General features: G+C 35.2%; 1 protein-coding gene across 6 annotated transcripts in view; it reads right to left on the bottom strand.

Moving 5' to 3' along the window:
* JMJD1C (jumonji domain containing 1C) overlaps nt 1-25,133 on the bottom strand; it is a 197,277-nt gene that overhangs the window by 36,126 nt on the left and 136,018 nt on the right. For 5 of the 6 annotated variants that reach the window (XM_087824400.1, XM_016220758.2, XM_087824397.1 and 2 more), the window contains 5 exons: nt 9,364-9,469; nt 6,444-6,568; nt 5,120-5,263; nt 4,825-5,017; nt 3,022-4,697 (listed from right to left, as the gene is read on the bottom strand). In XM_087824400.1, coding sequence (XP_087680526.1) covers nt 3,022-4,697; nt 4,825-5,017; nt 5,120-5,263; nt 6,444-6,568; nt 9,364-9,370 — 2,145 coding nt within the window. In that variant the 5' untranslated portion in view covers nt 9,371-9,469. Of the gene's footprint in view, nt 1-3,021; nt 4,698-4,824; nt 5,018-5,115; nt 5,264-6,443; nt 6,569-9,363; nt 9,470-25,133 lie in introns of all 6 variants that reach the window. The other variant, XM_087824398.1, reaches the window with a different exon arrangement.

The raw sequence follows: 25,133 nt of genomic DNA, 5'->3' as shown, positions 1-25,133 counted from the left end.
ACTCATTGACATTCTCCCAGAACATGATTTGTTGAGTCAAGATACTGGGAAAATACAACCCTTTGATTTTTAATAGAGGAAATAAACTTTACATCTCTAATATAATGCAAAAGCACTATGATACAACACCAAGGATATGCTGCTGTTAAATTACTTAGATTAAAAATACATTACAAACCATAAACCTCATGAGACAAAATACACATGTACTTATTACACATGCACACAAATATTCAAATGTTTAAAAGGCCTGTTCTCCAAGACTCAGAAATCTTAAGTTGCAATCAATTATGGAAATAAGTTTTTGACTATAAAATAACATTAAAAATTATTACCTAATTGTTCCTTCACTTTAATTTGCAATACTAGGTTTAAGAAAACTTCACTTTTGCTCAAAAGGTTTTACATACTAAATGAAAATCTGATATGCTCGTTTTAACAAGCTTATGACCAGTTAATAAAACATTTTATGCGCTTACAAACATGGAAGCTAATTTTCACACACTGAGAGAGGCTCCTACCCAAGCCATTTCTAACAGTTACTTAGATATGTTTTCAGGGCTTGGAAGTTATGGAAGAATACTCAAAGATATCTGCCAGCTCTTGATTCCTCTAGCCTGTCTTGGTCCAATATCAGTTGCAGCTACATTCATGACACATGAGAGTGAAAGGTCAGAGGAAAAATGTCGATGTACTGGGCACTGGGGTCATCCAGGCTGCTTTCAATTCTGGCAGAGTATATTGACATGATTAGTGACTGAAGTCTTCATCGAGTTCAACTAAATAATGTACACATTCTAGAAAGATTCCACCTATTGCAAATTCAATGGACCATCAAGAATGGGAATGGGGCCCGGCTGGATGTGGCTCAGTGGCTGAGCATCGACCTAGGATCCAGGCAAGCGGGGTTCCATTCCCGGTCAGGGCACATGCCCAGGTTGCGGGCTCGATCCCTAGTCGGGGGTGTGCAGGAGGCAGCCAATCAATGACTCTCTCATCACTGATGTTTCTATCTCTCTCTCTCTCCCTCTCCTTTGTTCTCTCTGAAATCAATGAAGATATATTAAAAAAAAAAAGAATGGGAATGGGAAACTTATGATCAATATAAGTATAATTCTTCTAGAATTGAGATTCTGCCAACATCAAATGTAGGGATACTGAAAAAGAAATTGTGCAGTTCACTGGTGGCTTCATTAAAGAAGGCCAAAGTTCATTATGAAGCTGGAGCCAAAAGAAGGTGATGTTTGTAATGGGAATAAATCACAAGAAATATCCTTCAAAACTATTAGAACTCTCTTTTGCATGAGCAATCTTGATTCCCCTTACCACACAATGTCAACGATCACAACTTAGGATTTAAGAAAGGACTCAGGACCACGGTCTATGTCATCACTGCTACCCAGAATATAACAGCTCCTACGACAAACTTTTGGAATGAGGAACACCATACTTGCACCTACTGGTGTTAACTTGGCTCTGTGTAAGTAGTATTATCCCTGAAGTAACAGAGAAGGTCACTAGCTTCCTCTTCCAAATTGCCACCCCAACATATCTATTATGAATCTTGTTCAATTTGAGAAAGGTGTCAAAAATACCCATGTTCATTGCAGCATTATTCACAATAGCCAAGGAGTGAAAGTAACCCAAAAGTACATGGACAAATGCATATATTAAGAAAATGTGGTATAAAAATAAAATGGAATGTAACTTAAAAAAGGAAATCCTGTTACATGCTAACAACATGGATGAACTAACTTCAAGGTTATGTTATGTGGAAAAAAAAGCCACAAAAGGACAAATACTGCAGATTCATTCAAATGAAATATCTATCTAAAGCAGTCAGAATCACAGAAACATGGCTGCCAAGGACGGGGAGGGGGAGAAAAATTAGTGTTTAATGGGTACAGAATTTCAGTTTTGCAAGATAAAAAAGTACTAGAGGTCCTTTGCATGGTAATGTGAATATACTTAATAGTACTACTGTACACTGGTAATGGTTAGGATGGTTAATGTTAAGTGTTTTTTACCATAAAATAAAAGATCTAAAGAAAATTCTGGGGCATTGCTGAAGAGCATCCTAGGCTGCCCCAAGGACTAAGTTGTCTCCTGAAGTTTAACAGGGACACCCCCTCCCGACTTTTTATATTGGGGATGGTAATGCCCTCAACAATTTCTTACTATGAAAACGAATTTGGATAGAGAAACCACATAGGCCACGAAGGAATAAAAGCATTATACCATTACCTGCAGCAACACTCTATTAGGTAGAAAGAATCTAAGCCCCAACTTTACTGCCATGTATCAGGACCCTCTAACCTTGGCTCCCTTAAGAGAACAAGGAAATTAAGAGTCACAGCTCGTAATATAACATCAAAACAATGTGTCTAGCTGGGGAATATAACAATTTATTTGTCTTTTAACAATAATTTGATAATATATACCAAAAGCCTAATAATTTTATATAATTTTTAATCCAGAAACTTCACTATAGGAATTTAGCTGAGCAAAACAATTATGGATATGTACCATAATTAATTATGAAGATATTCTTCATAATACATATAATAAAAACAATCTACAAAGTTTTACTTTAAATTGGCTTTTTAAAAAATAGACTTCTGAGATTTCAGATTCCATGGCTCCAAAGTTACTATAATTTGAAAGTTTCATTATAATTTAAAAAAATAACTGCTTAAAAATGTTAATGCATTTTATAAAGAAATCTAAAAAAATTAATGGAATGTTGGAAGAGTACATATACATTATATAGATTAATATGTATGTTGACATGTGGCTAACTACAACAGAACTTAACCTTTTTTGTAAAAAAACTTAATTTCATAGAGAGGGAAGGAAAGGGAGAGATAGAAACATCCATTCATCGGCTGCCTCCTGCATGCCTCATACTGGGGATCGAGCCCACAGCCTGGGCATGTGCCCTGACCGGGAACCTAAGTGGCCACCTCCTGGTGCATGGGACGACGATCACCAACCAAACCACACTGGCCGGGCGTAACTTACCCTTCTTAATGAAGACTCAGCATTAACGGCATTTTCTGGGTGAACCCACTTAGAAGAAGGTAGTCCAAGTCCTGAGTATGCATGTGTTCCATTTGGATATTGCCAAATAATTGGATACAGACTAAGCTGACTATACGAAGCAGAAGGATGGGCTTGTCCAAGAAGATGAGGTGACTGGTGCTGTAACAACTGTTGCTGTTGCTGGTGTGCTAGTGCTAAGTGGCTCAAGCTGCTGGCATGAGCAGTCTCTAGTCGTGGGTGGCCACCGAGCAAGGAGGCAGTAGGCACTCCAGGTAACACAGTAGGAAGCAAATGAGGATGATGAACAGAATGGTGTGGACCACTAGTTAGAGGGTGAGTGTTAATGGTAGGCAATGGAGTCTGACTGGACGAGCCGGCCAGTAAGTGGGTTGCAGGAGTTAAGGCAGGGTGATGGGTACCAGGATTTAAACAGGTTCTATGGGATGAAGAATGAAGAGGAAAAGGGTGCTGGTTTAAGAAAGGTGAGATGTGATTCGCTCCTGTTTCCGACCCGATAAGTGCAGGATCTCTATAAACTGTGAAATGCTCATTTTTATCAATGATAAGAGGGCTCTTTGTAGTTTCCAGTGTACTGCCTCGAGCAGGAACTGGATGAAAACTGCATCTTGATAACTCATGTTCCACCTTACTTGCCAGTCTTCTTTCACCAGCAGCATGGCTGTTGATGTACGTGGCCTTAGCCTTTACAGAGTCAGGAGAATGGGTAATTTTAGGTTTAACAACTTCAGGTGAGGGATTGGATTTTGTCTTATGACCATCTACTGAAGTATGAAGCTTAGATTTTATAATTTCTGGGGGCGGACTGCGCTTATGCAGCTTATCTTCCATCACAGAAACAGCACTTACAGAAGACGTGTAAGAGACATACTGATTTTTTTCTTTATCCATATTCAGATTATCATTTCCTGAAGGCGCATTCTTTACATTTGACTGAGTTAAATCTACTTTAACTATATCACTGACCCAGCTCTGGTCTGAATCTTTTGATGTTTCCAAATATTTTGCATTTATAATTGAATGTTTTGAATCATTAACATTAGAATCCATTTTCTGAAGTGTCTGAAGGCCAAAGGTATTTGAGTTTTCCTGAACCACCTTTTCAGAATTAGTGTCATTTGTAATATCAATAACACATTTTGGTGTGGGTGGTCTGGATACAAACTGTTCCTTCGGTGATAATTCCATTGTCTGTGTTTTTTCCATATTTTCCTGAAGAAGTAAGTTAGGATTATGATCAGAAATTGTGGTTTGTTCTGATGAATGGATAAGCATTTTCTCTTGAAGCTGAGAGTCAACAAATTTCTGCTTCTCTGCTTCGTCAAGTTTTTTATCTTCTTGTATTTGATCCCAGGGAGGCTGTCTGTCTGTTAGGATCTCCTCTCCTGTCTTCTCATTATTTTGGGATTTTCCTTCTTCTCCATTTATCTTTGAAGTGTTTTTATTTTTCAACTCATTTTCTGGTATCTGCTCTAAGGAATTACCTATTGTTCTCCTATTTGAGTTTTCTGAGTCACTGTTTTCAGACAAGTCTGAAACATTGTCTGTGCGTAGTCTTTTCATATTCAGTTTCTTTTCCTCCTCCTCAGGCTTCCTTCTTTTATTCATCAACTGTTTGTTTTTACCTTTAGGATTTTCTGCAAGATTAAAAGCAGCAAGTTTTATTTTTCATATCAATAGTAAATAAGTATACTTCAAATGCATTTTTGTTTTATTTGTTCTCATTCCTTTAAAAAAACAAATATATAAAAAAGCAGGTCCTACCTCCTCGCCCTATATAGTCATACTTCTCCTCCTTCATTTTCTCTTCATCTGGTATACTGCTATCTGAGCCCTTCCTCTTATTTGAACGAATATTTCTTTGTTGCTGTTGCTGGTGTGCATTCTGTTTTGGTACAGCAGCTTGGGAGTTCATTGCTGGTCTGGGACTATTTGCCTGGGCACGTGTATAATGACCCTAAAAAAAACCCAATTAACAATGATTTGTATACTACTTGATCCTACGTAGTCTAAGGGAAAAATTTTTTTTGCAATAATCCAGAACTAACAACATACATACGTGAACAGCGTTGCTATTTTGACTAGCACGAGACCTTCGCCGTGATGTAATGCCAATATTTTCACCTTTTAACAAAGAGTGAACAACATCATCTAGAAAGGTCATTTGAACCATAGAAGGGTCGACATTCTGTGGTTCTAGTACCTAATCCATGACACACAAAAAAGAACAGAATTAAATCCCATCAGCTAACCAATGTGTTATCAGGAACATTCGTTACTGAGCAGAAATGTCTAGAATCCAGTCTGGGCCCTTCATTTATAAGACACCGCCACCCTTACAGTAAGCCAGCTTTAGCCATCACAGATTACTTCAACCTTCTTCTGAAACCTACTACTATGTCTGCTAGCCAAAACATTAAAAAGCAAATATATCTACTGCAAGTTCACATTGAAAAACAGGATAAAAATTAATGAGTATAATGCCAAGTCATAAAATGTATTTTAAAAATAGGAAACAATTTTCAAAAACACAGCTATGTAATAAAACCACAGAGGGAGAGCTTAGGGGAAAGAACAAAGCTGTGAGTACATAACACTAATGACTTTTAAGAGACAGGTTAAAGAACGTACTTTTTAAAAAGCTAAAGGCATTTTGTTCTTCACTGAGAAGTGGAAGTTCATCACCTTTTTAGGAAAAAAAATACCATTAAATAATACTATTTTGACTCAATTTTACCTAATGCATTCAAATGGTTTACAAAGGGGCTCTCATTAATTCAGATACTCTCTACGACCCACACAGGTAAGATGGTATAAATATCTGTTTTTTCAGGAAAATAAACTATAGCTTTAAAAAACCAGAAATCAAGACTTTCAAATTGTTATTTAAAAATTCCACTTGAAATTTGTACCCTTAGTCCCACACAACTTGAGGGAGCATACCAACTCTAAAATTTGATGTGAAAAGAACTACAGTTTATGTTAAAAATTTTCATTCATGAAAAGAAAACATTTGGGAAATATTTTTATTCCTGGAGAGACTGTGAAGCTGACTTTACAAAAAACTTAGCTGACCTAAGCATTAAAAAAACAAAAAAACACACTAATCAATTAAAAGAGTCTGATGTTTCTAGTTCAGAGACTGATTTTATCAGTGTTGAAATAAATTTGGCATCATTATCTCCTTGTGACCTAAAGAGACCTCTATGTAACATCAATATATTTAAACTTACTACAATTATATGGCTAAATATTTTTCATAACGAAAAATATTTCTCATAATGAAAAATATTTAGTGTCAAGCTGTTTAGCCATTTTGGGGGGAATATGGAATATCTGAATTGTAAATATCTCTTTCCAAAAATATTAGTTGGACTATTTACCTGATCATTCATAACGATCATGGTGCGAGTGAAGAGATCATGATGAGTAATTATGCCAGTAAACCACTGGGTGGCAGAGTCTTGTCTATATACTCTCACTCTGTATCCATTTAAGGAATAAGGACCTAAAAAACAAACAAAAATGTCTCTTAAATGGAGGCATTTTCATTTAAAAGCTATCTTTTAGGAGAAACATGAGTTATGACACAGATAAGTAACATACTTGAATATACATGTTTAAAAAATGTATTAGAAGACAAGTGAATATGCATTAGAGACAGATCATTCTGAAGTTACTATTAAATACACTCTACTAGACACAAATACTTCCTAACTCAATGGAAATAAAGTAACTTTAAATAATTTTAAGAAAGAAAGAATGTCTCTGGGATCACTAGTTAATATGAGGATTGTACAAAATGTAAAGTTATAGCAGTCTAGAAAGTAATAAGGGTACAAAGATGCTTAACAAGGTTGGGGTACATGACTACACAGCTCAAATGGAAAGGTAATGTGGAACCTGATGCCTTAGTCTTCCAGTTGCCAAACTATACCATAAGAAACTACAAATTTTGATCCCTCTGGGATAGCTGGAAAAACCTGCCAAAAGTCTTAAGACTTGTAGAGATCAAGTGAATTTATAAATATGGCACTAAAATGCTTTAGAAAGGAATATGGCATACATTTGGATTAAACTCACTTTTAAAAAAGGTATCTACATATAGATATATCATGTCTGTATTTAAGTGTGCCTATTAAAACAAAGTCATTCCACAGAATATACATATAATGGGAATAAAAATTTCTGTAATTCACAGGTACTACTGTACCTTAATTATAGCATTATACAATAACAATTTACAATGTGCTTTCAAAATCTGCGGGGGCTTATTTAATCTTCTCCAAATCTTAGGTATTGTTTTTTTCTTTTATAAAAACTTAAAAAGTGAGGTTGATGGGTTAAATAAATTGTTAAATGAAATAACTAGGACTGATTTTATTTTTTTGATTCCTAGGTCAATGTCTACTTTTACAGTGATAAGACATTTAACGTAACAATTAATGGTTTAATATTTACTCGCTAGTTTTATTCCAGTATCAGCCTAAAATATAAACCAACAGATCTGTAGAAAGTATTCTATATGACCTGTAAATTAAACATTCATAGCCATAACCAAGTATATAAACTCTAGCCTTTTTTTAACCATGAAAGAAGACTCTAATTTTCTGAATGTAATATAGAAAAAGCTTACAGAATAACTCTAAATAATGACCAATTTTCAATTCCCATTAGCACACCATCTTAACTACTTGTTCCCACAACCAAACAATTTGCAATTAGCCTCATGTAAATTTTCGGCATAAAACAGACAGAGGCTATACTGTGTGTATATATATATGTATACAAATATATGTGTGTGTGTGTGTGTGTGTATATTAAAGGAGTCACTTTTTATTTTTTTAAAAATATGGCTTTTTACACTGAGAGAAAATAGGGAGGGAGGGAGGGAGGGGGAGAGAGAAAAAATATCAATGTGAGAAACATCAACCTGGGTATATGCCCTGATTAGGAATTGGACTGGTGACCTTTCAGTGCCTGGGACAAGTCACACCGGCCAGGGTACACACCTTAAAATTTTCACCTCTAAGAATATGATAAGAAAAAGGGGTTATTAAAAAATATTAGCTTCATGCTTCCATTAAATAAATTAGAAGAAGAGGGGAAAAAAGATAAGAAAGGACATACCAACCAATCAATGTATGGACATTTTTGGATCCCCTGACTTATCAATTAATCAACCCTGTTAAAAATCATTTAAGACATTTATAAGACAAATGGAAATTTTAACCCGAGTATTCAGTATTTGATATTAAGAAACTATTAATTTTTTCAACATAATAATGGTATTGTGGCTTTAAAAATAGATAGAATGTGGTGATGTGTGAAATTTGATAAAAGTAAACAGGAGTATGGATGTGGCAAGATCCACCATGGTTTTATAGTTGCTGGGGCTTGGGATAGGCACAAAGAAGTTCACTGAAATATTTTATTACTGTATATGTTTCAAATTATCCATATTAAAAGTTTAAAAGTATTTAGCCTAAGAATCTGATAAGTAGATGATTGCTGCCGTACCTATACAAAGCAAAACAGCCACAATTTTGGGATTATTGCTATTAATGCTTAAACAGCATGGAAGTGGAGGGTTGAGATAAATGTGGAATATAACAACAAAATTCCTTTTTATAAACATTCAGCATAATATCAATACTTCATGCCACACGGTCCCAGTTTCAATTCAATTTCACAAAAAGCTTAATTACATTTACCTAATGATTTTACTGACAGAAAAAGAAATCACTAAGAATTATAAAACCTCATTGGTTTAAAAGTCACATGTTGTAGACAAACTTGTAACTTACTTTTAAAAAAAGAGAAAGAAGAAACTAAGACTAGTACTGTAGAAATCACTGAGGAAGGCAAACTGAAAGAGACCACTTTTATCAGATACCAACAGCATTCTTCAAAGGAAATCAATTGTGGCTTTGGGCAACCCTCTCTTGCAAACAATGTTTCCTTTTCCAGGAAGGACACACCTAAAGCATTCTGTAAATATGGAAATTTTTCCTATCAACAAAACATCTGTGTGGCTATAATTTCATGCCAGGCAGTTAGCTCAAATCAGTTAACTGGTGAAGTTATCACCTTTCTATTAAAATTATTATGATTTAGCTATTATTTTCCCTGGACTGTATATAACTCAAAATATTAGTCTGGGCTTTCTATTTATAGTGGATGTAATTGAAACAACCAAAACCATACATGAGAAAATGCCCAGTTCAAAAACAAAACAAAACAAAACAAAAAACAAAAAGAAAACCTCCCACACAAAGAAATACAGAACTTCAAAATAGTTACCTTGCATAAAAATCTCCTGAACCTTTTGTTCCTTTACCCAAATTTTCACTTCTTCCTGAAGTTGTGGGTTGTCCCTGAGAACTGGGTTTAGGCTGTCTATGTCGTCCTAGAATTACAGATTAAAAGAAAGGTACACATTACACTATTATAACATTAATGTTAACTGATTTTCCCTCCTACATGTTCTAAGGACTGAAAAAAGTTCCTTGATCTAAATGTATGCAAAAACACAAGTTCGTAAGTTATAGTTCATTAGTAATTAAATAATAACAGAACACCAAAAGAAATTAATCCATGGAAAAATTTGTTCCTTGACAACCATGTCCTAAAGGCAAAATATGAAAATCTACTCCTGTGTTTTTAACTTCAAGTATTGCCTTGTACAAGTCACCTTTTTAAAGGGTTTCACTGTTAGATACAAGATAGAAATGAAATAGTATCAGGTCATCTAGGGTTGGCAGCAGAAGAATCAAGTTGAATATTTTAGTGACAATATAAATACACAGTTATTTACACTGAGTTACACATAATGCCTAAAACGTTAGTTTTAAATGACAAGTCATTATCCACTATCTTGATTTAAATGTCATTAGTTCTACTCAAATCATTTGACTAGTAACTTCACTGCTAAAAGTTTAATTTTTCAAGGCAGTGTCAAAGCATCCAGGCAATTAAAATTACATTATTGATGGTTTTATCCTTGTAACAGAGTGGATCTAGACACAGAAACAACCGGTTCTCTCGTTGGAGATGTGAATCACACAGTCACACGGTTTCCCACAATCTGTTGGTCCCCCGCTGGACTCTCTGACATTCTGTTCTCTCTCTCTCAAAGCACCTCTGCTGCTCCTGCATTTGAGATCAGCGGCAGGAGCCCTAGAGTAGAGCTGCGAAGAACAAAGCAGTACTGTCAATTGGCGGCCCTTTAAAAAATGGACTGGCAGGTCATGGAAACCAGTGAAGGGAATTATATCTGGTGAATAAAAATAATTTGGCAATTTGGAAAAGCCAAAAGTGGCCAAAGAGTACAAAGAAGAACCCCTAATCAAGCCGGTGGGTCATACTTCATTCTTCTCTAAAATTTATCTAAGTAAGCTTTTCCTTCTCATTTCACCACTGCTTTTAGGGACTACTCTGAATTTTTGGAATAATATTGTGGTAGACACTGTGATTTCATTTGTACCTAGTGAATACCAAAAGGTCGAAGTTAAGGCCGTTAAAGTTACCAACTATGTTCCTTGGAAAAGATAACAAACGTGCTACTTTATAGCAGAAGAAAACACTAGTGTGAAGTGTAACACAAAAAGGTAGATAAAATCTGTCATTTGAAAAAACAATTGCCCACGACTAGCCTTCCTTTCTGTAAAAAAAAAAAGTAACACAAAAAACTTTTTAGCAATCCCTTTTTGCACACTTACCTTCATCATTTTAAGAATAGAAAATACCATGAAAAGTTCAGACTCGAGCCCTCTTGATGCACATCAGGTGACAGACAAAACACAGGAAACTTTCTATTTCCCAAGGAAATCCATTACCATTTCCAGACAGCCCTGACAGCTATCAAGTTCTTTTAAAATCTTTCTGACTTTAACTTCCATACACAGATCCAAGCTTAACTCCTTAGAGTCAAACACAAACCTAATCACTTTCCTAATCTGACAGTCCTTCAAACATTTGAATTCTGGTTTTATCTATCTGTAGACTTGAGTCTTCCCTAGTTTTAACACCTACCTTTATTTATTACAATTGCTCTTCTCACTTTTATTCTAGACCTTTAACTGGCAAGAAAGATGGGTACTCATCTAGAAAACCACACAATCACATTGGTGTCAGTGCTGACTTATACAGTTTACTATGGTCTACTGCTCCCAAGCCTTTATATTTTGAGGGGTAATGGGGTATAAACTGCTATTAAAACAGTACTGCCTGTAGAAAGGAACTGGTATGATATATAACACCAATTTCCTATATTGAAATTTTACAACTTAAGACTATAGGAATATAAAATTTATTTGCTCAACATTTACTTATTCAACAGGTTAAAATAATGGGCTGTATTTCCAAGATCATTAAGACAACATACCAATACCTTCGACAATGACCCATTTGTTTTATAGTACAGAAAGCATACCATTAAAAACTGATAATTTGACTCCATTTACTAAAATGGCCTTATATGAGTTCAAATGACTGAGTATCAATTTTCTCATCTATAAAGCAGTTACTAACATCTGCCTCTTTCCATCTGAATATTTTTATAAGATTTTTAAAAAATACCAAAACCAGTTTTCTTAAAACACCCCATTCTGAACTATGCATACTACTGGACAAGAATTACTAAATTAAAACACATGAAAATTATCCCAACACATTACCTGGTTATGATAGGAGCACTGTTACTGAAGTCCTCCTCTACGTATAGTACTTTGAAAGTTACAGGTATTTTTGTTAACTATGGTCATTATTCCCATTGAGAGCCTTTTAAAGAGGCTCCAAAAAAGATAAATTATCATTTCTTGTAAGAGTTCCTATTGCTAACAGGGAGCCAAATGCAGTCCCCCCCTCCTCCCCATATTTACTGGCTTGAACAATTTTGTGAAAGTGTTAAAAATCAGACACAAGGCAGGCAGACAAAGAAATGAGAAACTAAGGATCTGTAATTTAAAAATGCTATAAAGTCCAGCTGATGCCACTCAGTGGGTGAGCATTGACCAGGAGGTCATGGCTCGATTCCCAGTCAAGGCACATGCCCGGGTTGCGGGCTCAATCCCCAGTAGGGGGGAGTGCAGGAGGGAGCCGATCAATGATTCTCATCATTGATGTTTCAGTCTCTCTCTGAAATCAATAAGAAATAATATATATATTTAAAATGCTATAAATATTATCATTCACAGAATGCAGCTGACTTATGAAGAACTTTAGCTGTGCCTCGAGTTTGGGATTAAAACAACAGTTGCATAGTACTTCACTTTTCAGTAACTGTAGTAGTTACCTACACAAATAATTTTTATTTCTAGTAACTAAAATAAAATGTGTTCCTTAATTTCCACCAAACAAATCACCCAGACAGCAAATGAATAGCATGTTCTATGAATATCCTCTTGTCCATACATTCTATCCAATGTATTGCACACTGCTAGTTATAACCTCCAACAATGGAGGAGTCATTGTAAATGACTAACGGGGGAAAAAATCAGTTCAGCAAGATCTGTTCTACTAGAAACTTATATAGAAAACATGGAAAAGTTTCAACCAGTGCCTTAAATGAAGTTGTAGACTTATCTTGTTCCTCCTTTTGAAATAAAGGTTTTAGCGGAACATTAGTGGAGTACCTTAATATAAATAATGACAAAGAAAATTAGCTAGCATGACTGTTCAGTTTTCAGTGTTTCCAAATACCATCCATTTTCACAGTACCATCACTTAATCATAATAATTTAATAGAATAACATATTAAATTATCTAATATCCAGAAGGCTCTCCAAAATAGGCTCTTAGAGCTAAATATTTTGTCCCTTTCATAAAATGAGAACTGTAAATACAATTAAAGCTTTAAGTTATATTAACAATGGTGGTTTATAGGATTATATACATATGAGGTACACATTTATAAAATCTCTGGTTAGAAGGTAATTTATCCCTGTATGGGGAGATGAAATCACTGATCTCATGCATACTGTCTCCTAAGGAACAGAGATAGTGACTAAAAAACAAAACGCCAAAAACAGTGCAGGGAAGACCCAATCAAGGAGACAAATATAGCACGTATATGACACTTTGAAAAAGAAAATAATTAGGGTTAAAGAGAAAGGAAATGTCACCGCCACATCCTGCCACAAAATTGTCTTCATGTACTACTGGGAGAAATGATCAACAGACTTCAATTTTTTTCACCTGATTATTTTCTGCTACGTAAGATTAATGCTGTTATTTCTAAAACGCTTCTTGCCCGGCCAGGCGTGGCTCAGCAGTTGAGCATCAACCTAGGATCCAGGTGATCGGGATTTGATTCCCGGTCAGGGCACATGCCCAGGTTGTGGGCTCGATCAATGGCTCTCTCATCATTGATGTTTCTATCTCTCTCCTCCCCCCTTCCTCTCTCTGAAATCAATAAAGATATATTAAAAACAAAAAAACAACAATGCAAGACTTTAATGTACATGAATCAGAATTAAGGTGGTACACAGGATTCATTCACTCACTGCGATTCTTAATTTATGACTTTTTTTTTTAAGAGACCAAAACTGACTTCAGCAGCAATTAAGCCTCACTTTTTAAAAAGCAAGCTTTAGAAGCAACGAGCTGTTACAAATAGCCTGAGTAGCCTTAGCAAGTTCTTGCAAAACACAATTAAAGGCACTGAATGGTTATAGAAATCAGTAAGCAAGCCGGAGGTCAGCAGCAAATCTTGAGGCAGCAGTGAATCTTGCTTTAGAGGTAGGGTCTATGCTTTGGATTACAAGTATATCGAACAAGCAGGTAAGACTTTTTATACTTATTTATTTATCTTATGGATTTAACTTTTATACTGTTTCTTCTAGTCTTTTTGTCACAGTCTTAACAATCATCTTGTCAATATATTACTATATTACTGTATATTACTATAAAATGAAGGCACCAACCTTCTAGAACAGTGATTTTCAATCCTTTGATCTCACGGCACACAGAAACTAATTACTAAAATTCTGCAGCACACCAAAAAATATATATTTTTTGCCAATCTGACCAAAAAAAAAAAAAAAAAGGCATAATTTTGATTCATTCACACAGGGTGGCTGTTGTTGTGTTGTCTTTAATTTTTTATTTGACAATCTAAGAGAAAAGAGGTCAGTGCCCCTGAAAATAGTCAGATATTGCATGTTTTAAAAATTCTTGCAGCACACTGGTTGAAAATGCCTGTTTTAGAATAATATCTACCAATCTTTCTAAATTGTTTAACATATTTTATGGTTCCTAGTTTTAGAAAAGAAAGTTTACAAAGCACATGAATGTTAAAAAATGTTTCTCTCTCTCCCCTTCTCACTCCCACCCCGGCCAAAAAAGGAAGAAGAAGAAAAAAAAAAATCCCTCAGGCGAGGATTAAAAAAAATAAAATAAAAATTGGAAAATGATATTAGTTAATAATACATTTCAGAATTACTATAGCTAAAACCTAGTAGCTTGATCCTAGAGTATTAACCCAGAGTAGTAAGGATGAGTATTCCAACATCCTCAGAAATCTACCTTGAAGCTTATTGCTACTGTAAGCAACTGGCTATTACATATCCATCCAAATATTCAAGGAATCTCTCCTTGAAACTTCCATTTGGTATTACTTGCCATTATTTATATAATTAATAATTAAACTAGGAATGGTTATGATTAATTTAAGACAAGTATATAGCATGAGAAATTATGAAAGCAGTAAAGTTTCTAAATTTTTAAAGTCTCAAGATTTTAAAGAATTCTATGATATTTTTCTGAACTCCTGATTTCCCATATTTGTACAAACTGAATATGATCAGGTGAAACCAACATTCCTATATTATTTCCATTAAATATCCATTCATCGTTGGACAAATATATTCAAAGTTTATTTTCTGTTTAGCTTAAAAAAATATCTATTTTAAGAATTAGCGTATTTACTCCTCAGTGTGAACAATAAAAAATTTTTTAATTGACAAAAGTGAAGCACTTTCACAAATATTAACCTCATTCAATCCTAACAACCCTACTTTGATATTATTCTGTCCAATTTACAGATGAGTAAACAGTCAAAGATTAGGTAATTTACCCTCTTACATGGCTGGGAGGGAGACAAAGCAGCAAGCATCTGCCTAATGTCAAAACCTTTTACCAATCCATTCAATTGCAGTATCAAAATTTTGAATACTCTCTGCTGGGTATTCTATCATTTACTTATGATATTAGTAATATGACACAAAGTGAAAGGAAACCCAATTAACCAAATTATTTTACTGTTATTTTAAAATAAAGAAAATAATGTGTGTTTTTGTTTTGTTTGTTTTTTACTCCTCACCAGAGGACATTTTCTTCCATTGCTTTTTGGGGGCGGGGGAGGGGGGGACGACGACGACTGATGTGAGAGAGACACATTGACTGGTAGCCTCCCACCAACATGAGCCCCAACCGGAGCCAAGGATGGAGCCTGCAACCAAGGTACATGCCCTTGGCCAGAATCGAACCTGAAACCCTTCAGTCCGCAGGCTGAGGTTCTAACCACTGAGCCAAACCGGCCAGGGCTAGAAAATGATGTTTACTAAATTAAAACAAGTTCACAGGAATGTGGTATTCTAAGATTTGGAGTGGGTATCATAAAACAACAAATTGCAATAATTTATCAGATATAATTATCAAATTATCAAAAAGGATTTTAGAATTTAGGATATACTTTATTAATATACATGCCCTATTACACCAAACCATAAGAGGACTACATATCTTGCTTTATTTGTTCATTTATAATCAAGGTTACATAAAAAGTTAAGTAATTATTTTTATTATGTTAATTAAAAATAACTGCTATTTGGGTTTCTCTACTAATCTCCCTACTGAAACCAACCTTCCAAAATGTTCTCTTGAATACACTTTACGAAGACCTAGAATATTTCTGCTTTTTAAATATACACCTTGCTAAGTGTCATTGGTAGGTATAAGGTCTTCTTTCAATTACCACAGAGCAAAAATCAAAACAATTAAGTAAAACTTTTAAAACCACTTGACGGAAAATGTGTTTCCTTCTAAAGCCACATGTCAATATTCTTTGTGATACCTTTAATAATAGTTTTGAACTTTTTATGGCAGTTCAAAAGTCTGGAAGGCAATTTTTCTTTCAAGTTATTTATCGGCATGGTTTTTACAGAGTTGAGTCATCATGAGTTCAACCTATTGAGTCACCTGATTATAGTATTTGCCAACCACAATTTAGTAACTGCAGCTTCCTCAAACTTAAAACTGAACAAACTCAGGAAGGCCTGGGAACTGTTTAATGTTTTCTAAAGTAGCAACTGAAAATCTTCTTTCAGAACAGCCAAAGTTTAAAAAAAATAAAACAAAGAAACAACTTCCTTGCCCTGGACAAGTACTCCACCTGTGGCAGTCTCACCCTACCTTTAGTTCCCCTCTGCTGGGGGCAGGAGTTCAACCCAACAAAGAAATAAAATTATATGATTACCTATTTTTTGGAAAGTATTCTACTATAACTACTAGGTAAGAACATATACTGAGCTAGAGTATATATAATCGTGTCAATAACTATTCTAAGAGTTAACATCTATTTTTAAAAATTATCTTAAAAATATAAAATGCAAAGGATTTAATTTCAACATAACACACCAAATACTTTTGGGGCTGATTTTCATTATTTTCGATGTATTATCATAATCTGTAAACTTTAAGAACTATTATACCATACATCTCTTTCCTCAGAAAGAATACAATCCTAGTGCTAACTGAAATAATCAAGTCCTGTAATGACAGATTTGGATCTGCTAAGTGACTTTGTCTTTTATCATATAACTCCTATTTAAGACTATCTGTTCCCTTCATAGGGGTCTGTGTAGAGCAAACACAAATACATGAGAAATGCATGAAGTTATTCATAAAAAAGGAGGGAGTTAAAATTACAACTCTAAAGTATCACAGTACAGGAACAACTTAATTTCCTAGTACTGTTAAGGAAGATAGTAGGACCGATGTACTTCACAATCATTTATAGTCATTATTTTGCTATTCCTAGAGTAAGTTTAACTTATCCAAAACAGTGCTTTTCAACTTTTTTCGTCTCATGGCACACATAAACTAACTACTAAAATTCTGCAGCACACCAAAAAACATACTTTTTGCTAATCTGACCAAAAAAAAAAAGGTATAATTGTGATTCATTCATGCTGGACAGCTATTGTGCTGGCTGCTGTCTTTTTTTGACAATCTAAGAGAAAAGAGGTCAGTGCCTCTGAAAATAGTCAGGTATTGCATGTTTTAAAAATTCTTGCAGCACACCAGTTGAGAATCGCTGATCTAGAATATCTAATTAGAAAAAAGGGAAGAGAACATAAACTGAATGAGATGTTGAATGCTTATGACAGTTTCTATCTACGAAGTTTTTAAACTTACAGAAATAAGAAAATTTATCAAAATCCTGCTAACTCTGAATAAAAACATTTCTAGAGTTGCTTTGTTAAATAACATACTGAACACAATTTAAACTTTTCATCAATACTCATGGTTATCATTATTGATCACTATATTATGACACAATCACAATTACTGATAAATGTAAAGTATTGTTGCCTCTATACCAAACATCCCAGAAAGAACAAGTTTGAGCTGTAACTATTTTTAGTTTCTTTTGTAACTTCTTGTGCTGTCAAGCTCCCAATATACCATCATCACACTTTTTAAAAATTCTCCTTTTGGCTTCTCACATGCTATGGTAGAGGAAACCAGATTAGAAAGCTTGCTGAAATTACGTCTGAAATAGTCTCTGAGTGTGGGACTAAGAGGCTTTCTTATAAGCAAAACACAGTGGGGCTATATTTCTTTTTTAAAATGTTTTTATTGATTTTAGAGATGAAGGGAGAGGAATAGAGAGAAACATCCATGTGAGAGAGAAACATCAATCGGCCGCCCCCTGCACGCATCCCGACCAAGTATAGTACCTGCAACACGGAAATCGAAATAGAGACCCATCAACCCATCAGTGCAACCAACTGAGCCACACTGGCCAGAGCTATACAATATCAGGGTTACATTTCATTCAACAAGATTTTGAACACCAGATGTCAATTACTGTGCCAAAAGACTGACAATGAGTTTCTGCCCTTGAGGATCTTACAACCTGTTGGAATAGACTAACACACAAATCAATACAATACAGAGTAAATAAAGTTTTATGTAGGATATCCCTTCTCAATGTCATCTACCATGACCACTCTATTTAAACTCTAACCTGCCTCTCCCCTCTCCATTCCTGATGGTATGGCTCTTACCTTGCTTTACTTTTCCCTTATGTCCTAGCAGTAATTAAACTGTCTATCATACTGTATCATTTACTTATTATATTTATTATCTACTGTGCCTCCTATGGAACTTAAGCTCCGAGGAAGCAGGAACTTTTGAACAGTGTCTGGCACACAGAAAATTGTTAAATGAATAATAGTACAGCAGGGAGGTCTGGACTAGAGTTATAGATTCAGAAGATAGGGTTTTAAAGGATAGCAAAAGCACTGCAAATATAATACTGCTTAAGGTAAACTGTAAAATGAAGATACCAAAAAGAAAGACTGGAAAACCACCTAACATTAAAACTAGAGTGAGGTAACAGCCAGCAAAAGAGAATTGATAAAGAGTAGGGAAACCTGAATAGAAATGTCATATCATAGAAGCAATAAGAATAAAGAATTTCCAAGACTGGAAGTGGAGGCAGAAGCCAGGCTGCAATAATTGAAGATGTTATTGGGAGCTAAGAAAATATAGATATAAAAGTCAGACAATATTTCTAATAAATCTGTCTATGAAGGTTAAAAAGTAAAGAAAGGGAATAAACGGACGTAATGAGATAACCTTTAACTTTTATTTTAGAATGCAAATAATTGACTGTATTTACATAATAAGTTAAATGGAACAAAGTATCTGAAGATTTGATTCCAGACCACAAGGACAAAGACAATCCTTTTAAAATACAAGGCAGAAAGAGAAACACTTCCAAGACTATAAAACAAAAAAAAAAATCAAATGAATACAATCCACCAGGGATATACCTAAAGATAAGAACAAAAACAAACAAAAAAAAACCCTGCCACAAAAAATTTAGACTGTTTTCAGCAATTTCACTGTTGGTGATAATGTTAGTGTTGTTATTCTATGTCTGATAGCTGCATAATGTAAGACAAAACAAATTAGTAAACATATGACATTCGAATTCTCTCATTCCTGAGGTTGCTTTGATTTAACTTTTAGAACATGACTACCGTCAATAATAAGAGTGGACTATACATGCTTTTAAAATTTATGCACACACACAAACAGAGAAACATTTAGGGATGAAATAATATAATTAGTGGGATTTGCTTTAAAATAATACACAAGAACAGTAAGATAAAAGAAATAGTGGCCAAGCACAGGTAACTGTGAAAGCTGGATAGTATAGGCACACAGGAATTCACTTTACCCTTGTATGTCTTAGGTTACTGGGGGTGGGGGAGTTTTCATACCACTCTTCTGCTCAAAACCATCCATAGGCTTCCACTCTAATCTTAATCAGAACAGAAAATAGTCTTTATAATAGCCTACAAAGCCCTACTCATCCACCTTTATTACCTTGCTGCAGTTTTTAGCAATCTCCATATAATTGTCTCCATGCTATTCTTTGAATGCTTTCATTTTAGGGCCTTTCCACTTTTTCTGTCCCAGCTAACACTACCAACCAGATTTTATTTTTCTCCTTAGCACTTATAGTCTTCCAATATACAATAGTTACTTTGAATGTTGTCTTCTCTTCTTACTAGAATAGAAAGTAAGTTCTATAAAGGCAGGTATTGTTTTGTTTTTTGTTCATAGCTGTACCTTAAGTACCTCGGTCATCGAAGGTGCCCAATAAAATATCTGTAAAGATGAATTAGTCATAGAAAAAAGGGATAATCTGACACAAGAAAAAAGGAGGTAAATAAAAATACAAAAATAGGTGTAAGGACAGGAAGGGGGTTCCTGCTTGTAATCTCAATTTCCTCTGTGCTGCAGGAGAAAGGTCATCTACTAAGAGAAAAGAAAGAAACTAAGAGAATTCGGAATTAACTCCGCTAGTAAATGGAAGCCCAAAAGGAGCATAGAAAATGATGCCAAGTGGCCCGAGACAGGTAGCTCAGTTGGTTAGAGCATTGTCCCGATAAGCCAAGATTGTGGGTTCGATCCTCAGTCAGAGCACATATGAGAAGCAACCAATGAATGCATAAATAAGTGGAACAACAAATGGATGTCTCTTTCTCTCTCAAATCAAATAAATAAGCAAAATAAAATGATGCAACTGGTACTAAAGGCTCCACTGAGATTCGATACAACACAATGACACCAAAATAAATGGGTGTAATATTCTCCCTCAATGTTAAGCATTTAGGGTAAGGCTTTCCAACAGAATTTTCTGCAATGATAATATATATCTGTACCGTCCCACATATGAATATCTGAGTATCTGAAATGTGGCTGCTATGACTGAGAAACTGAATTTTAACATTTACTTGTACTTAATTTAAATAGCTACATATAACTAGTGGCTACTAATAAAAGGGAGTGAACTTTTAGGGTAGAAAAGAAAATAGCCCTGTGTCCAGTGTGGCTCAGTTGGTTAGATGTCCCAAACCTAGAGGCTGCTGGTTCAATTCCTGGTTAGGGCACATGCCTGGGTGCTGGCTCCAACCTGGGAAGGGGGGCATGTAGGAAGCAGCTGATCAATGTTACGCTCTCAGATAGAAAAATCAATTTTAAAAAATCTTAAAAAAAATAATAGTACTTTTCAAAGATAAGAACTTTACAGGTTGCCCGGCTGGGCGTGGCTCAGCGGTTGAGCCTCTACCTAGGATCCAGGTGATGGGGGTTCGATTCCAGGTCAGGGCACATGCCCGGGTTGCGGGCTTGATCCTTAGTCGGAGGCATGCAGGAGGCAGCTGATCAATGACCCTCTCATCATTGATGTTTCCATCTCTCTGTCTCCCTCTCCTTTCCTCTCTTTGAAATCAATAAAGATATATATAAAAAGAACTTTAAAGGTAGATGGGAAAAGACAAAGATGTAAGGGAGTTAAGGTGCTGATAAGAATGGCTGAAATAACATACTACAGGAGAGGTACCTTGGCTGGGGAAAAAAAGCAAGCAAAAAACACGAAGAGAAAACTAGGAAAATGCAGGAAATTCACCAATTATGTGACCACTGGTGAGGTGGTTAAGTCTGTAAATGACATCTAGTTTACCTGCTCAGTGTTTAAGAAACAATTACTTCTAATGGGCTTCTTGGAAGTACACATATTATGAGCTGAGATTTACTTGACCAGATTTATGTATTTTCTAAACTCCTGAACCACATCCATTATGAACTCCTGAACCATATCCATTCTCTTTACCACAAAAATTTTATAGGGTATAAAGTTCTTTCGTATATATTATCTCACAGACAATGGCAACATTACCATGAGGCAGGTATTACATAATTTTATAGATGAAAAAATAAAAAACTGTTATGTGGTTATATGCCTTGTTCAAAATTTCACACAGTAAGCAGCAGAGTTAGACTTAGCATCTGAGTCCAAGATGGCCCGTTGTTCTACTACCAAATTCTGATATCTTTAACAGATGTAAACTTTTGCCTATCCCCAAAGAGCCAAAATTTCCTAGGATACATTTTATATATGTGTATGTATAAATATGACCAGATATCATAAAAAAAGAATCTCATTCTTTAACTGTTGGTGTCTCTTCTGTTTTTAAATTTGATTAATTAGTATGATTTTATTTTAATTATGTTAGCACTAAATCAGACACTCCAAAGTCCTTGGAGTTCTGGGGCAAAAGGCAGAGAGAGCCACCCAAGTTGTGCCATCATCCAAATTGAATTCATAAAATTTAAGTACAAATGTTTATTTATACCTATTTGTGGAACAAGACAGAATGGCAAAGAGATACTTTGGGAGTGATGAAGGCCAATAAAAACAAATTAGTAGTTCAGCCTTCTTCTTTACAATCCTGGTAGTGAACATCATTAACTACACCCTCTTGGCCAGACCAGAGCCTTACAGTCCTTCAAAACACTAACATGCCAGTTAGATGGTACCAACTGATTCATGTTTGCCTGAAATAACATATATGCAATAAACATTAAAAAAAAATTCTCAACAATGGGCTCTATTAAGCACTGGAAGGGATTTTTAGTATGTGATGGAACTTAATTCCTTGAAAACAGGAGTGGATGCGGGAGAAACAATAAAAAGCTATCCTTCTGATAGGTATATACTATATTTAGGAAGTTTACATACTAAAGAATGAATGTCTTAAAGATTGTTAAGCTTGAAGATTATATATACATGAGAAGACTTTATGTATCCAGATTTTTTTATTCATCCCTGTTATACAGAATTTTCTATTTCCAAAAATGGCAGAGGGAAGAAGGGTTGTTTACTGGGAACGATAACACGTTATTTCCCCGCAAAATACCTGATTCTCAGGCAAAAAACATACAGAAAAGTACTGGATTTTTTAATGAGTATCTTATACCACTTATAAATTTGAGATATATAAATATCCCATATGATGGAAACATATTCCTCATTTATAATTAAATAACTTTTATCAAATAACTAGGTCTAAAAAGCTCAAAGAACATGTGATATAAAAATGTGATCTGGGCTCTAGCCAGTTTGGCTCAGTGATCAGAGAGTCAGCCTGCAGACTGAAGGGTCCCGGGTTTGACTCCGGCCAATGGGATGTACCTCCGTTGCAGGCTCCATCCCTGGCCCTGGTCACGCATTCGCATTGGGGAGGAGGCAACCAGTTGATGTGTGTGTGCATGTGTCTTTCTGTCTGTCTCTCCCCCCCCCCCCCCACTCTCTGAAAAGCAATGGAGAAAATATCCTCTGGTGAGGGTTAAATTTTACAAAAAAAAAGTGATTTGGAATTAGCCTGAATTGGTAATGGTTAACGGACAGCCAGGAGGAAACATCACATTATCTAGATTCAAGAGGAAGCAGAGCTGTGGCAACACTAAGAAAGAAATAATACTTTCTCACATTTAGGGTGCTGGCAGCATCTGGTAGGCCACTGTCTGTTCACCTTTTCTAAGCTCACTTGAAAAGACTACTCTGAAGGATTCCACTTGGGGGAAAGGTACTGAAAATGTGTGGGGGTTTTACCATTAGCATAATGACTGGGAAGTAGACTACAGGCATTTAACTGTGCTTAAACCAGATATGCCTACCATCCTACAACTCACTACAAAGCGAAGAATCAATTATCAATAGTACCTATGACTGTTAATTTTGCGTGTCAATTTTGCTAGGCTATGGTATCCAGCTGTCTGGTCGAACACCAGTCTAGATGTTGGTGTGATTTTTTTAGATGTGATTAACATTTTAATCAATAGACTTTGAATAAGCAGATCACTCTCCATAATGTGCATGGGCCTCATCCAATCAGTTGAAGGACTCAGAAAAAAAGAATGAGGCAGAGAGAGAATTCTGCACTCTTGCCAGAATTTCCAGACTGCCCCTCTGCCCTGTGGATTTTACACTTGCCCGCCCCCAAACTTACATTAGTCAATTCCTTAAAACTCCCCCCACACTACCACTCCCTTTCCTCAACACAAATGCTGGTAGGCACACCCATCTTAAAGGTTTTGTTTCTCTGGAGAATCCTAAGACAATCCCCTACTGAGAAACACTATTAGCTTTCCTTATCTTTTTCCCATCTTCTAAATACTTATCTTCTGAGAAAAAATAACACCAAGAAAAGGAAACAAGTAAATATGTGGTATTACTGCATCAGTTGATTCCAAAGTACAGGACACTATGCATATACCTCTGTTTTAGAACTTTCGGCATGTTGCTATAATTATATTTTGTCTCTCACCCTGACCTGAGACGCAAATATTTTCTGTCTTTAAATTCTCAGTATCCAGCAAAGTGACGGTATATAGCAATAAATGAATGCCTTTATGTTATAGTTGAACAATCATTGGAACTTTTTTCCTTTAGTCTTCAAAACATACCTTCTCTAAAAGGCAGGGTTGACTTGACAGAGTTATACTCCAAAGACTGTATACTTTAATATGGAATCATTTCAACAAATTATGCAGTTGTAGGAAAGTGAAATAAAGTGGGACCCCAAGTAATTAAAACTGTGTGGTACCAGCGTAAGGACAAACATATAGAAAATGAAGTAGACTAAAGAGCTTCTTTAGAAATAAATTCTATAATAAACGGTCAACTGATTTTCAACAGGGGTACCAAGACTATTCAATGGGGAAAGGACAAGTATTTTCAACATATAGTGTTGGAAACTTGGATATCCACATGAAAAATGAAGTTGGACCCTTACCATATAACCATATTAAAATTAATTAAAAAGGGGCCAGAAGCTTAAACGTACATAAGAACTAAAACTATGAAACTCTTAGGAGAAATTTTTCATGATGCTGAAGTTGGTAATAATTTCTTAGCTATGATAGCCTAAGCATAGGCACCAAAAGAAAAAATAGGTAAATTGAACATCAAAATTTTAAAACTTTATATATAAAAAAAATTAAGAAAACTGTAAAGAATTAAATTGTTGTTGTTTTTAATTGAAAGAGAAAAGAAAACCCAAAGAATGGGAGAAAATATTTGCAAAGCACTTATCTGATAAGAGATTGATAAAACTCCTAAACTCAACAACAAAAACAAACAACTAAAAAATGGGCAAAGCACTTCACACCATTAGGATGGCTATTATTAAGAAAATGAAGAACAAGTATTTTTAGATATCAGGAAATTGGAACCCTTGGTGGGAATGTAAAATGGTGCAGACACTGTATGAAAGAGTTTTTGGCTCTCCCTCAAAAAACAAACAATTGCATTCTCAGGTGTATACCCATAAGAACTGAAAAAGGTGAGACTCAAACATGTATTTGTATCCCAATGTTCATAGCACCCTTATTCATAATAGCTAAGCGGTGGAAACAATCCAGATGTCCATCAATAGATGAATAGATAAACAAAAACACGGCATATACATAAAATAAAAAAGTGGAAT

This window comes from Miniopterus natalensis, chromosome 14, assembly GCF_054644295.1.
Source record: "Miniopterus natalensis isolate mMinNat1 chromosome 14, mMinNat1.hap1, whole genome shotgun sequence".
Taxonomy (NCBI): domain Eukaryota; kingdom Metazoa; phylum Chordata; class Mammalia; order Chiroptera; family Miniopteridae; genus Miniopterus; species Miniopterus natalensis.
The sequence above is the reverse complement of the archived record's forward strand: the minus strand, read 5'-3'. Positions and strand labels throughout refer to the sequence as shown.